Source organism: Spinacia oleracea, chromosome 6, assembly GCF_020520425.1.
Source record: "Spinacia oleracea cultivar Varoflay chromosome 6, BTI_SOV_V1, whole genome shotgun sequence".
Taxonomy (NCBI): domain Eukaryota; kingdom Viridiplantae; phylum Streptophyta; class Magnoliopsida; order Caryophyllales; family Amaranthaceae; genus Spinacia; species Spinacia oleracea.
Window position 1 is genome coordinate 134,667,489 of NC_079492.1, and position 16,006 is coordinate 134,683,494.

General features: G+C 32.7%; 1 protein-coding gene across 6 annotated transcripts; it reads right to left on the reverse strand.

The window, feature by feature from the left end:
• Positions 1-1,056: 1,056 nt before the first annotated feature.
• On the reverse strand, positions 1,057-3,145 carry LOC130463211 (vacuolar protein sorting-associated protein 35B-like). 6 transcript variants are annotated; one of them, XR_008923760.1, is made up of 7 exons: positions 2,961-3,145; positions 2,781-2,878; positions 2,554-2,638; positions 2,299-2,390; positions 1,887-2,000; positions 1,577-1,698; positions 1,057-1,479 (listed from the first exon to the last, which is right to left on the reverse strand). XR_008923760.1 is itself a non-coding variant. In XM_056832272.1 (5 exons), exons 3-5 carry the CDS (start codon positions 1,946-1,948, stop codon positions 1,463-1,465), a joined length of 303 nt encoding a protein of 100 aa, XP_056688250.1. In that variant the 5' UTR covers positions 1,949-2,000; positions 2,299-2,399; positions 2,554-2,745; the 3' UTR covers positions 1,057-1,462. The 6 variants fall into 6 exon arrangements, 2 of the variants coding, with proteins under 2 accessions (XP_056688250.1, XP_056688249.1); XR_008923759.1 differs by having other exon boundaries at positions 1,577-1,778; positions 2,554-2,619; positions 2,961-3,144; XR_008923758.1 differs by having other exon boundaries at positions 1,577-1,778; positions 2,299-2,399; positions 2,961-3,144.
• Between the last annotated feature and the right edge of the window lie 12,861 nt (positions 3,146-16,006).

Here is a 16,006-nt window from a genome sequence, read left to right on the forward strand (position 1 = left end):
TTACATCATATAACTTAAAATAAAGTCGTTAGTATAAGTTTTGTAATTTCTACTTTCTAGTTTTTGAGATATTGCCGTGTGAAATAATCTAACGTTAATTATCCGAAAAATCAAAAGGCATTAATTGCATGAGATTATCGCCATTGATATTTTGTTGTTGTAGAGATTATTATCGTTTTTGTCTGCAAAATCATGAAGGAATCTTGCTTGTGTCAGCATTTTTGGTTTTTGCTCCAACAACATTTATACGTGGCTGACTGAAAATTGTTGCCATGAGTTTTCTTATGATCGTGAACACGACCCGTTCATCTCCTCTTTTCTCCCTATTTCATCTCTCTCTTCGTTTTTATTATTTTTTTCCCTTTCTCTCGAATCATGTCACGCCACGCCACAACCAAACGTTGGCCTTGCTCTATAAATTGGTTAGTGGATATGACCGAAGACTATCTTAACTTTATGAGTCTTTCCTAATAGTAATGTTTATTTATATCATTTTTTATAAGTTGTTTATCCACGGAAAAATATCTGTTTTAAATTGTAGCACTAGTGGAAAAAGGGTCATTTGCATCGCACTTTTAAGCACATTTGCGTCGCACATCGTGCGTGGCAAAAGCTCTCGACGCAAATGACTAAAAGTCATTTGCGTCGCACATTTGTGCGACGCAAATGAACCTTATTTGCGTCGCACATTTAGCAAATGTGCGTTGCAAATGACTTTTCAGCACCATGCCTGAAAAGTCATTTGCAACGCACATTAGCTAAATGTGCGACGCAAATGACTTTTCAGCACCATGCCTAAAAAGTCATTTGCAACGCACATTAGCTAAATGTGCGACGCAAATGACTTTTAGGCGAAAAAAAAAAGTCATTTGCCACGCACATTAGCTAAATGTGCGTTGCAAATGACTTTTTTTTAAAAAAAAAAATTCGTTTTTTAATATTTTAGTTACAACCCAATAAAAGGCAAATTCACCATAGATCAGCCAACATGTTGATAACCTAACTACACTTTTAACATAAAAGTTTAAGTGAACCATAAACGAATGAGGCCCAAGATATCATTCAAGCAGATGAAAAAAACTCCATTGTCAGACCAAAATCAAACAAATTACAATATGAAATAAAAATAAAAATTTGAACCGAGAAAAAAAAAGCCGAGAAATTAAAATTGAAGCACACTAAATTATGAATTTACAGCGTTCGTGCGACACTAAGACAAACAGGGAGGACTTCTCCTGGACGCTTCAAAATTTCAATTACCAAATCAATTTGAGAGTTGAGATCATGCTTGGATAAGCAACTTCCCATGACACACGTAGCACGCAGCGTCAGCGTCAGCGTATTCAAAGACAAATGAGGGAACCATTCAAGAGTCCCAAGAGCAAGATCAAAGGCGACAATTCTCACAAGTTTAGCGGATTGAAGAGCAATTGTTACCGAGTTTGTTTCCCTTTCTCAAGTTTTAACTTTTCAGTTCTCCTACAATAAAAATTTAGAAATTCATTAATTATCTGAACAGCTTGTTTTCAGTCTCAAGAAATGATTCAAACCTACCCAGATCAACAAAAAAACTAACATTAGGTTCATATTTCTCACTAACTGCGCCACCTTTTTGTTTCTGGAATTGGATGTACCGCAATGTGCTTGCAAAGAAAGCTTCAGCAGCAGAATCTGTTGCCGCATTATCACTTTGCATCTCTGTAGTAATTAATTCCATTAGATCCTGGATTGTATTGACGGTGATTTGGTTGTTTCCCTTCTCAAAAAAATAGAGATACCTAAATATGATGGCAAACTCCAAACTTAAATATGCTGTGAATTATCATGGAAATTCAAACATCCAACACGGTCAGAAAACAAACTTTTCTAGCAAGTAGAGAGCTTACTTATTGATGATTTCAATGAACAGCATAACTAAACCACCACTACCCCGAGTAGCATTAGCCATCTGTTGAGCGGCATTTGCGATTTTTAGAGCCCGCTTTAAGCAAAGTAGAACCCTGCATAAAGGAAAACCAATTAAATACACGATAAGGAATTCCAAACCTACCCAGATCAACAAAAAACTAACAACTTAAAAAAAAAATCAAAATCCTCAATTAAAAAGTTCAAAATACTCGAATTGACAAACTAACCAACACGATCAAACCCTATATTTATAATAAAACAACTTCAATCCTGCTATGAGAAACCGGTTACAGTAATTGGCTAAGCTGAAACTGTCATTCGACAGACCGATAGTAATGCGTTGAATAGAAAAAACATTTCCTTATTTTACTAATTGAATAGAGGCCTCACCTTGGGAGAAAACCAATGGCACTGACCCTCACTCAGTGGAGTATCCGAACTACTATAACTGCAGTTGAAGAATACACATTGGTTGTATCCTCCTACATTCACTAAATCATATTAGAACAACACAACAAGCATCAAACTGATGTTTAAATTTGTGTGAGCACAATGTAAGCAACAAAAATATCAAAACAACTAAAAATATGAAAGAAAATAGTTTAACTTCCAAAGAACTATTGATTTTAAAAATTGAATACTCACCAAGACCAGGACTATCTCTGAGCTCATACTTGATATGAGGCTGCCTCCCAACAAACCCATCACCCTCTACAATATCAGGCACCATCTGAAATCAAAATCCTCAATCAAAAGTTCAAACAATTGCTAAAAATGTTCGAATTTACAAACTAACTAACACAATTCATCAAAACAATATAAAAAGTAAAAATTAATTGAAGTTGGATTCATGGTAAAGAGGGGGGAAATACCTAAGAAATAAGGTAATCAATGACGGCGGCGACGTTAACCGAAGATCCAGCTCCAACGGTTTGGCGTTTCACCCAACCTTAAAAACCCTAGAAATAGGCTGATAAACAAGAACCCTTGAAATCTTCTATACACCGTAGGCTGATAAACAAGAACCCTAATTAACATAAATTGCACTGTACCTAAATCGCCGACGAACTAATTCGCAGAATTGGATCGGAGACTCGCTAGCAATCGAGCTGCACTGCTTTGAAATGTCTCCTTCTTCGCGGCGGAATCTAGGATTTTTCTCTTCGAGCCGTGTTTTCGCAAATCTTGATTTTTCCGGGTAAATTAAAGGCAAAATACGTATAGTGGTTAGAGGAGATTTCAAATGAATGAAATATTGAGAGGTATTGACATCTCATGAATGGAGTTCTGGAAAGAAGAAGAGAGAGAAAAAGAGGGGAGAAGGAATAATTAAAAACTTCCGAATTTTTTTTACCTCCTCTGCGTCGCAGAATTACTAATCTGCGACGCAGGTGACTTAAAGAGTCATTTGCGTCGCAGATTAGTAATTCTGCGACGCAAAGGAGGTAATATTTTGCGTCGCATTATTACTAATATGCGACGCAAATGACTCTGAGAACATTTTAGAGTCATTTGCGTCGCAGATTAATAATTCTGCGACGCAAATGACTAATTTTAAAGCTTAGAACTGTCAATTGCGTCACATGTTTAAATGTGCGAGGCAAATGTGGTGATGCAAATGATTGTTTTTCCACTAGTGTAGCAATAATAGATACCACGTAATATAATTTGATAAATTTTTTTTTGTTGTTGAAATGATTTAGTCAAATCGGTATATTAATAATGAAGCATATATTTATTAAATATTTTGGTCAAATGAGCAAGCTAAGCTAAGCTAAGCTATGTTACCTTTTCGCTGCTCTTCCCTCTCTATCTCTCCCTCTCCTTTACTAGGGTTTATTTTCTTGGCAGTTGTAGACTGGAAATAATCTAATTTTTTCGTCTAATTTCTGAAGAAATTAAACTATTTCCGACTCTTTCTCTTCTTTTTAATTCAAAAATTTTCACTATATGGGCGGAGTTTGTCCTTGTTCGTTAGTCTATAGTGAAATTAGGTTTAGTATGTTTGTTTGTCGTTCCCTCGTAGTGAATTTATGTAGAATTGAATTGTTGGTAATGTTTTATGCGGGATTACAACAAATATCAATTTTTCGAGTACATTCAGATGAATCAAGTGGGGATGATCCTCGCGACTACTACAAATCTGTAGACCATTTCTCTTAAAAGGTTGCATGTTCCAGCGTTACATACGAGAGACGTTCTACAGTGCAAGATCTATTCAACGATTGTAGTTTTGATGAAGCAATCTTTGTTTGATTCAATTTGTCATGTACAAGTATTTGTTAATCCTATGTTTCTCTTGTAGATATTGTATAACTCTTATTAATGAATTAATTTTTCCTTCTACAAAAAGATAAAATATTTTGGTTAAATTAAAATATTAAGTATATCAAATTTTTGAAACAAGTAAATTTGAATGACTTCTACGATATTCTCACATAATCGAAGGTGATTTTCGAAAAAAAAAATCCTATTTTTAATTGTCGAAACCATTATGAACCGTTTTCGATTTATCTATTTTTTTAAAAATAAACGAAATGTTCTTCAGCTTGGGAAAACTTCACAAATTCTTATTTACAAGTGGTGTACACTAAATATTGTATATCAGATAAAAGTTAATGGATTATTTTTGTGTGGACTTGGTCCACAATAATATTAGCGTGAACCCAAAACCAATAGTTTTCTCTATCACCTTTCTTAGATGTATATGGACCTTTATTGTTCATATAGTGACTATAATAAATTAAATACCAAATTTCTTAGTGGTAACTACTTTTTGAATAATAGTAATCCTATGTTTTTAAAAGTGAATTGTGACTTAAAATCACATTATTCAAGCACAACATGTACCAACGACACCAACTTAATATTTTTTTTTTCATAATTCTCCTAATAAACATGTGAAAAATAAATTAGGAATAAGTTGTTGATCTTTTTTTAGGCATGGTCCACAATAAATTTAGTGTGCAGTAGGACCATTTAAGAATTACTCAAAATGATTAAAAGTAATTTTTATCAACATCACCAATAATATATATTATTAATCATTTAGCCATTTAAAATATTTATCTATCAGCTTCATATAAAAGTTATTCTTAAAAATTACAAAAAAAAAAGGTAAAAGTTACAAAATTTTGGATACAAATTATTCTCGCGTACGCCTTGTGCATGCATGATCTCTTGAAAAAACTTGTGTGTTCTATTAAATGATAGGACAAATTGTTTTTTACCACCTAAAAAATTAAAAATTTATTTTTTATCACCTAAAAACTAAAACTTCTATTTTACCACTTAAAAAGAATTTAAAACTTCCACATGAAAAAAGTAATATTTTTTATATTTTCTGTTGTACCACGTTTTCATGTATTTACACTCCATTCTATTCCCATGCTTCATTGTCTTCCATGAATTTACATCATTTTTACCCCATTAATTCACAAAATTGACAAAATTCAAAGGCAGAGGTGAGTGAAGTTGTTAGAGAAGATCACATAGGGAGTGTAAAAAATTGGGGGAAAATTGAATTAGTGGACCCCATATAAAGTGTAATACCCCGTATTTTTATTATTTTATAAATATAAATTTAATATATTTGTAATTTAATAAAGAATTTCAAAAGTATTTATATGATTATTAAATCATATAAATAATAAGAAGGGGAATTTAAATGCATTTAATATTTATTAAAGGATTAAATGTATTTTTGAAAAGAAAAGATTTTATTAAATTCCATAAACGGGAAATAGTTATAAATTAAGGATGGAGGAAGCAAGAATTAGGAAGTATGGCCAATCCTAAATAATCTTGGGTTTTCTAAACCTTACTTGAGCCTCAAGTAAGGATTAGTATAAATACCCAAGGATACATGGGAATTCAAACCCTAATTTCAATTTGCCTCTTCCCTAATTTTCTCTCTCTCCCTCCTCCCTATTTTTCTCTCTCCCTCTCACCGCCCAGCTGCGTGGCCGCCTAACCGAGCAGCGACAACAAGCACCGCAACCCAGCCGCGAGCTGCCGCTCCGCCCAGCCAGGTCGTAACCCTTCCCGCCGTGCGTGGTGTTGTGCATGTGCTTCTCCCTTTTCTCTTTAATTGTTTTCGGTTGTTTTTATTAAAATAAAAAATAAAAAATCCAAGCTTTGTTAATTTAATTAATTTCCAAATTAGTATTATTGATTAAATTGATTAAATTCTATAGTTTTCATTTATGAATTTTCAGATTAAGTATTTAATTAATTTATGCATGTTTTAAACACTAAAGTATGGATTTTTAATGTTTTAATTGCATGATTGCCTAGGGTTTTGATCATGCTGATTAATTAGCATTAATAGCGATTTATTAGGGGTATTAAAGGACTTTTATGATATAAATCAGTTGCTGAAAATTTATTTAAGGTTGAATAATAATTAATTTATTATTTATTTTAGGTGGAAGCTTTGATTGATTAAGTGATTAAGCAAAGTGGCACCTTTGAGAACGACTCAAAGTACGTATACGTGTAGAGCTTGCTTATGTTTGTAGTATCATGCATAGGTTTTTATTTTAGTCATATAAAATCATGTCATATGTGAATGTGGTGATTATTTGATTCAAGAGGAGAATTATGATGCATATTTTATTATGTATTCATTTAGTAGAGCATGTTTGTCATTATTAAATTATGCAAGCATGTAGTATAAATTGTGCAAGAGTCTCATTCATGCTAGAATCAGAAGAAGTTATTATTTGCATGTGAGTCATAATATCCATGTAAATCAAGAAGTAGTATTATTTGCATGTGTGTCAATGTACCCATGCTAAGCAAGCAAGTTTGATGTCACAAGTGTGTCTTTGTACCCTTGTGATCTGGCATGATACTGGTAGCGGACTAGGTATTGGCTACGTAGTAGGTAATTGTCTAGTAGTAGTAGTAGTATTTGTCTGGATAAGCACTAAAAGCTCTTGGATCTTATACCTAGAGTGAGAATATGGGGGAGATTCCTAGGCGCAACCCTTTAGAAATCCGATGTGGTACAGGATGTTGTTCCATGTTTATTATTAATGCGTTGGAATTCCGTCACGGAATTGTGACATATCTTGGTCTCATGGGTAGCTCCCATGATACTGTCCCTTTCTGTGGACATAGTAGAAGTAAAACACGGTTCATTGCTTAATCCAATCATATGAATTTACATTCCACCAAGAAGAAGAAAAAGAAGTTAGCAAGTAGTAAAGTCAAGAGTAAAAGTCAAGAGTATTGTTATTAGTTCGAGTATGCATTGCATGTTAGAATATCAAGTAGTAGGTGTTAGTATCATTACAGTTACCAAAGTAAAGCATGTTTTGTTGCATTTCTATTTCATATATGTACTCAGTTGATTCGTGCTTTCTTGATTGTCTTGGTCATGACCTTTGCCTTAATGACCCTGTGATGATCCATACTTTACACTTGTAATTATGGTGGGCAGTTCACAAGTGAAGAAGCATTTCAGTTATCATTTCATTCGGGTTTGAGTGTGAGTGATCCATTTATGGTTCGAACGCTTTTATTTAAGTATTTCTTTTAAGTACTTAAAGATTTTTGACTTTTAGTTATTGTTTTGTGGGCCTTCAATTGTTACAAGTTGTATGGACTTTAATTCCATATAAGACTTTGCAAAACATATTAATTAGTAGTAGTTAAGATCCACTACAACATTATGATAATAGCCTTAACCATTTTCACGGTAGCGGTAATATTAATACCTTGATAATTCCTTTTATTTATTAAAGAAAAATAGTTTTAAAAGGCAAAGAATTATTAGGGTGTTACAGAAAGGTTTTGTCTATTTTCTGATTCCAGATGATAAAGAAATAAGTTTTAATTTATTTAGGTGGTAAAATATAAGTTTTAGTTTTTTAGATGTTAAAAATTAATTTTTTAAATTTTGATGGATGGTAAAAAAAAAATCTATACCTAGTAGTATTTGAAAAAGAAAACCAAACTCACATCTAAAATTCCACGTGTCCCATCCCAAAACTCTCCTCTTCATACATTATTTTAAAAAAGAAAAATATAACAGCAGCACCGCCAAACGCTAGAGTCCTTCCATCTTCCCCATTGTCATTCTCGTTCTATGCCATCTCATACGGTTCTTCATTAATCATTCTTCAATTTCATGAGCAGTTTCAAGCTATCAATCTCTCATTTAATTCTTTTATGGTTCTTTAATATCACAAGTCTCCAATTCTTCTTCAATTGGAATGAGATTATCTTTATTTTGCAATAAATCATAAAAACTCTTCGATTGAACCCCACCTTCAATTGAATCTTCAAATAGCATCTCATCGTAGCACAAGCCGTGTGCCATTGCATTGCCAACTTTTATTTAATTTCCCCCTCTTTTCTACTCTGAATTTCGAGTCCCTTCCCTTTCATCTTCACACTTAATATCAATCACTCAATTACCCACAAATGTATTTTCATTGATGAATCAATAATCAAGGGATTTGAAACGTTTTGAATTTATTGAGGGTCTTTCGTATATATCTATATTGGTTATTCATATATAGGATTATATTGATGGAGCAGTAAAAGGGAATTTGAAACCGTTGGAGTATGTGGAGAGTTTTGGATTCAATTAGGTAGTTATTAAATATAGATAAGTGGGAGAGATAATTGGCACACCATTGCTCCACACAATCTTGATTTTCTTTAATTTAAGGTTGTTTTCAGGTAATCGATTAAAAAATAAGGATGCACTAGACTTTTTGTTTGCAAGTGCCAAATACGGTGCCATGGCGGATTATCGCCATCTAATACTACCAGTAAGTAAACATTTTAATTATTTTTCTCAATGTGTAATGTTGCTACCTTCAACAACAACACTAGGCATGTGATACTATCCTTATGAAGTAATTTTTATTTTTATTTTTGCATATAATTAAAAAGGTTATGTTTTTTGTTACATTCTTTAATGATCATTACTTCAAAGCAGTAGCACAAATTGGGATCTTTACTTAGGATAATTGGAATTATTAATTATTCAAGTTTTTGGGTTTCTAAGATGGAAATCATGGAACTTTCTCTGTAAAAAAAAAGCATCTATTACGCTGGAGAATGTAGAGATGGTGTTGGTAATTGTAAGGGAATGTTGACCTAATTATTAACCTTATGGTATAACTTTCATTTGTTAAATTGTTGTTTGAATCATGTATGGTCACAATTTATTGTGCCCACAAATTAATCAAGACAAAGTATATTATGATTTATAGAGTATCAATCTCTTCTATTTAACTTCTTTTGTTGTATCTTCATACATGTTTCTTTTACAGGAATTGTGTATGTTACATGTTTGTTTGACTAAAGTGACAATGAAAATCTTACAAATGTACGAAATATAGTTTCTTCTGTATTTTAAGAGCAAAACACATGTACAAAGTATTATTGGTACCACTATTCGTATCCGAGTTTCCATTTATTTGGTTTCTTAATTAGTATGGTAGAAAGAATTAAAGCATAGATCAGGTAGGTTTAAGGAATTACTATGATGATAGGATTTAAAACATTGCTTAATGGTTTGATTAAATGTAAAATTGCTTTTTCCTATTTGCAAATGGTGTAAACAAGCTGTGTACGTGGGCCAATATGTATTCGATATTGTTTGGTACTTTGTACCTCTTCAATGAGTTTTGGGGGTGAACCTAGTAGTATCCAAAGTTTCTTTCTTTTATGATTCATATTTCTGTACTGTATTATCACTACGATAGAAAATGCTTTTAATAGCGCTTAATAATGCTTTTAACAGCGCTTCAAGAAGCGCTGTTGATGGCTCCGCTATTAAAAGTAAAAGGTACCTTTAATAGCGCTTTTCAAAAGCGCTATCATATGTAATTTTAGGATAATTCAAATGTTTCTTTTATAGCACATTATAAGCGCTATTAAATTTGTGCTGTTAAAAATTTTGCCGCCAACTTTTAAATTATTTTCTAATAACAGATGTATATGAAGCGCTATTAAAGTAATCTTTTTAAAGTTTTTTTCTATAACTTCGTTGGCTACTAAAAATCTATAGATAACTCATAATAACATCATATATTGAAGAGTTAGAGTAAATAGTTGAATATTAATTTCCAAACTTCAATAAAAAGAAGCAATTATCACCATAATAAAACCAATTACATAAATGTTCTAAATTAAGACCAGACATACTAAACTTCGAAAAAATAATAATTAATAGAGGTGTATATTTGTTGGTTCCTTCAACGTAACCTAGTTGAACAACATAGCGCATCCGGTGAGTTTTTACTTTGTCCATCTACTCTTGGTCATAAATTGGAAACTTGCCAATCTGAAAAGCGTCAAACAGCAACATGGTATAAGATACTCATACAAAATATAGAAGGGGAAAAAAATTAAACACGAAACACTTAGCATTACTAGAATCACTCTATTGAAAAATAAATTAACAATTTTCCGGCTAGATTAATTCAATCTGGACGCCTGAAAGCTTCATCAGCCAAAGCTCCCCAAAATCCCCCAACAACAGAAAAAAGAGGCTTTACCACCAACCATATTGGTCGTAATGCATACAAAGCATCAGTATAAAAGAATACCGAAAAGGAGAAACATAAACAAAATGGAGAGATTGGACAGTTGAAGTTGTTAAGAGTTTAATTTATATTGTAACAAAGAATTGAACAATGTTCTTGAGCAACAAGTGCCATGAATTAACGAGCGGTAGCAGCAATAATGTAGAGAGATATTACAAGGGCTGGCTGCATACCACATGCTTAGATGAAATATTAAAAATGCATCTTCATACTTTACTATCTAAAAGAAAAGCTGCGGAAAGATGATCGTATTGACTTAAAATAATAAGAAGCTTATTCAATGCCCATAAATCTCCATTTTGCAGCTGACAAAGCACCGAAAACCATATAAAACCAATCACACAAGCACATGGAAAACAAAGAGCACAATGCAGACAACTTAAAAATCATATCATGACTTGGAATGGTAAAATGCAAGTCGAGAAGTGAATAATCAATACCAGGAAGGCAGGAAAAATATAATATTTGCTGCTTGGGGCACTCAGAGTTTAAACAGTATGTAAGAAAACTAAACTCAGTTGTATTACAAATGTAAGAGCACTTAGAGTTCAAAGATTATGTACGCAAACATAACTCAGTTGCAACACAAATATCACGGTAGAGTTTAAAAAGTATGTGAGTAAACATACCTCGTTCCATCACAATCTCTTACTGTAGTTGACATATTCGATGTCATTTAGTAGCTTATGACCACGATAAGACAAGCAAAACTATGTCCATACATGTCGCCTATCAATCGAAAAACATGAAACAAAATCAATTAATTAGAGAAAGTTGAAAAGAAAATTAAAAAAAACCAAAATCAAAACCTGAGTATTGACTGTCTGATACTCGATCTCTAAGCTGCCTCTAAAATAAAGATATATTAGTCAAAGTAAGAGAGTGGCTTAGGTTCTCTTTCTCTATGGAAGAGACTATGTTGCTTACTAGTACACTTTGACCTTTTTCCCAACATAAACAACCTCAAGTTGTGCAACTAAGCTTTGAGTGTTTTTAATTTCAGCGTTGAACTCTCTTACTCACTGTAGTTTACTACTTTCGTAAATGCAAAGTGTTCTTCCCTTACCTGACATTATTGTGAGATCATGACCAGTGTATAAATTTATTGCAACTATAAAATAGCAGATATTAAAATGTTAGAACAAAGATCATACCGACATGGGGAACAAGAAGTCGATATTGTCAAGTAAGTGTCTTAGACTCCCGTTTTCTGTTCTTTGCAGCTCCTTTTCTCTTGAACCTGAGAAGGGGTATTCTTACCTTAGATACATATCATATTAGCTGCATTTATATTAGTAATTGTTCCTGTAGGGTCTAAGACAACCATACAAGGATTTTCATTGATTTCCTATTCCTTTTTTGTATAGTTAATAGTCGTTGAGCTGAGTGACCATGGTTGTCGAATTGAGTACAACGACAAGGAGTTTGATAAAATATTGAAGATTGCAAAAACATTAGGACATTGAACAGTTGACATAAAAGGGAACTGAATTGATGTCTCATATACTAACCTGCCCGACGATCCACTAGGAAAACAACTTCACCTAACTACATTGTTTCACCAGCAATGAATTCGTACAACTTTTCATATCGGTTTGATAGCCAATACAGAAAACCCGAAAGGTGCAAAATACTAGTCTTTTTGCAGCTCTCCCACACCCACAACGCAACCTAAGATCTTGGCTCATTGTACATTTATGTGTACTACTAGAAGTTCCATTAAATCAATATGTCATTTCTAACAGTTTCAGATCCACCATAAAAATCATTTATGAGCAAGTTAAATATAACAATTATGTCATGCAATAATGTCGACTTGAGTGAAACCTCAGTTCAATTCTACACTAAAATGTACACAAATTAAGAAAAAGTAAGCTTCTCATAACATGAAATAGTTCATAGCATGATATAGGTATGTGATAGAAACAGACTGGGAGTGGAACCTGAGCTATTGGATGAGACTGAAACATATACAAGTGACTGTTTAACCTGAAAAATAAAATAGAAACAGGAAAAATATTAGTTATCAAGACATGAAAAGCTCGGTTGTGCAGGGTAGGGGGACTACTACCTAACATTAAATCTTGTGTATTATATGGAGTTGAAAGAAAGGATTAAAATCTCAAAATTGGAGTACATATAGGAACTCGACAGTGTTCCATTAGACCTCTTCCAAAATCTCCTAGCACACAAATAAGTTTCTCTCATCCATCAAAAGGGGAAACGTCTCTTTTTCCTTCAATTTAATAATTTTAGTTGACCAGAATTATGCAAGCAAAAAAAAAAGCAATATGAACTTTTTCTTTGAGACTTTTGAGCAAGTATGAAACTGCTAAATTCTGTATATTGTATATTCCATTCATTTATTTAATAAAAATAAGCAATAGAAATACTTTTATGTTCTTGCTGTAGGTTTTTCTTCAACAGAGAAGTGTTGTTGAGGAATTGATAAAATTTGTTACACGTGATAACAAGGGTATATATAATCACAACAATAATATTGGCGCCTAATACGCTATGAATTTGAGATTCACAACTAAAAATAGTTAATTTCCCCAATATACAAGCACTTGGACAATCACAATTCATATGCAATAGATATCATGAATTAAAAGCTACGATTCAAGATGCAATTCTAAAGAAGCCAAAATACAATCAAACTCATTACATTATTTGAAGCTACCCAGTTAACCAAGCCAAAGTAATTTGATTAAATTGAAATTTAATTACCTTTGATAAAATTGAAAATGAAGAACTTCGTATCAGGTGCTTCACGAATTTCTTACTAGAGGGGAGATAATATCACCTAAATTAAACAAAATTTTATGGTAGAATAGATAACTGGTAGGAATTACCAAAAAAACCCCAAATCGATACCCTAGATTAGGAATTACAGCACCACAAGCACCGACATCACCGCCCACAACGCCACCGTCGCCACACCTTCTCCGCCGTCTCCACACAGTTGCCATAGACGCTAAAATATTAAGGACAGTAGAGGAGGAGAGAGGGTTTGATCTAAGGAGGAGAGGGTGGAGGCGTAGAGGCGGTAGAGCATTAGAGCCAGTGACATTGTGAGCATCTTTTAATTTTCTCGGCAGTTATTTTATTTGTTTTTATTTTTTTTAAAAGGTTTTAATAGTGTTTTATTTGAAACCACTATAATATAATGTACATACGACAACGTTTATTCTAAAAGCGCTATTAAATGTCTTATTTGATATCTTTAATAGCGAAATGGTTAAAAGCGCTATTGAATTAACGCTATTAAAACATATTTTTGTAGTAGTGTATTTTAGCTGGATTGGATGACCATTGAAATATCTTTAGGGCATATAAAGGAATTCAATTTTATTTAATATTGTTAGGTTTTCCTAATTAATATGTTGTAATCTAATATATATATATATATATATACAAAGGAGACATATTTGCTGAAATATTAGAGCGCCACCTAGGATTACTAATTGTTTCGGCCAATGAAAAATAAGATTTCTAATTTATTTTTGAATTAAAAAAATCGATTTCCACGTAGATAATTAATTAGGTGCCACGTAGATATTTTAATTAATTAATTATTAATATATACAACTCCATCTAAAATCAAACACTCTAAAAATTAAAAAATAAATCTAAAATAAAATTCATCCACAATCAAACACTAATCTTAAATAAAATAAGTAAAATTCAATTTAAAATCAAACATGAATCCAATATTAGAGCGCCACGTATGAAATATAATGGTTTACGCCAATGAAAAATAAGATTTCAAAATTAATTTTGAATTAAAAAAGTCGAGTGCCACATAGATAAATAATTAAGTGCAACATAGAAATTTTTATTCATTAATTATTCATATTACGTATATACAATTCAGAAGGTTTCCTGTCAGGCCGCCTGACAGGAACGACCAAATGCTGACGTCATAAAAAACCCACGCGCATCCACGCGCACCTTGTCACGCGCAATCCATTTTACCCGAGTTTTCCCCTTCCCTCTATCCCTGCCTTCTCTCTCTCCTCCAAAAATCTCTGCCCTCTCTTTCTCCTCCAAAACTCAAGCCACCTTCTTGCCGCCGTCTCCGTCACCTCACCGCCGTTGATGTGTGTTTCTCATCCTTCTATAGATCGAAGAATGGGCCATCACCTCCTCGTCATTGTCCCCTCTAAAACCCTAGCAACCTTCATTCTCTCTCCTCCTTCCTCAATCTCTCCTCCTCGTCGCCGTTGCAAGATGCGCGATCTAACCCTAGCCTTTTCGTCTCCGCCGCCAGTATACTTGAGGTTTTAAGGTTTTTGATTTTCAGTTTTTGTGTTGTTAGAAGTGGATTTGATTTATTTTTTATGTGATCTAGGTGCGGCTGAGTGGGAGATATTGAGCGGGGAAGGAAGGAGCAAAGGCGGCGTTTTATCTCATAGAGCGCAAGCTTGCCGTCGTCTTCATCGGAGGTTGTCAAAACTTAGTCTACAACCATTAAATCTCCGGCAAGGCAGACGTGTTTGTGTGGAGAAGACAGGTCCTTATCGGTTTGACGGCGATGTTTCAGAAGCTTTGAAGCATGAGCAGAGAAACAAGTTCTTGAATGAAATTTTTTGGGTCATGGTCGTAAGGGAAACAAACGGTGCAGTGACTGATTTCTCTTTACCAAGGCCCATTTTCTAAGTGTATTTATTGATTTAGTTTAGTAATGATTAAATAGGTTTTAGTTATGTCTTTAGTTAATAATTTTTATTTTTAGTTGTATTTTTGTTATATTTAGTTATGAAATAAAAGGATTTAGTTACATTTGTTTGAATTCTAAATTTTTTTTGTTTTAGTTATAATTTTCTTATATTTAGTTAAGAATGATATAGTTTTAGTTAAGGATAATTTCGTTTTAGTTAAAAATAAGTCGTTTTAACTAAATCTAAGAAAATATTAACTAAAACTAAAAAAATCTTAACTAGAACTCATAATGTGTAACTAAACTTAAAAATTCATGACTCGCCCTAAAAATGTAGCTAAAATTCAAAAAATCCTATCTAAAACTTTCAAAACCATAACTTAAACTCGAAAACTCTTAACTAAAACTAACAAAAATTAACTAAAACTCAAAAAGTTTTAACTAAAATTCAAAAAATTATGATGACAAGAAAAGAAAAACAACTTTAACGAAATAGGAACAACATGAGTCAAAACCTTTTTCCAAGGAAATGATGGATCAAAGCCTAAAAAAATTACACATAGCCCAATATAATGTCACTTTAGGTTCACTAGTGAAGAATTTTCATTAATCGATTTAATCTTAACTAAAACATCACTATTCTTAACTAAACCTTATAAAATCTTAACTAAACTTAGAAACACGTAATTAAAACTTCTGAAATAATAACTAATTGGTTACATTGCTTAACTAGTTGGTTTCGTTGATTAACTAATTGGTTCCGTTGGTTAACTAATTGAATTTCAGGCTTAGCTAATTGGTTCCATGACTTAACTAATGGAATTTCAGGTTTAACAAATACTTTCTTTAAATCTGTAAACTTATT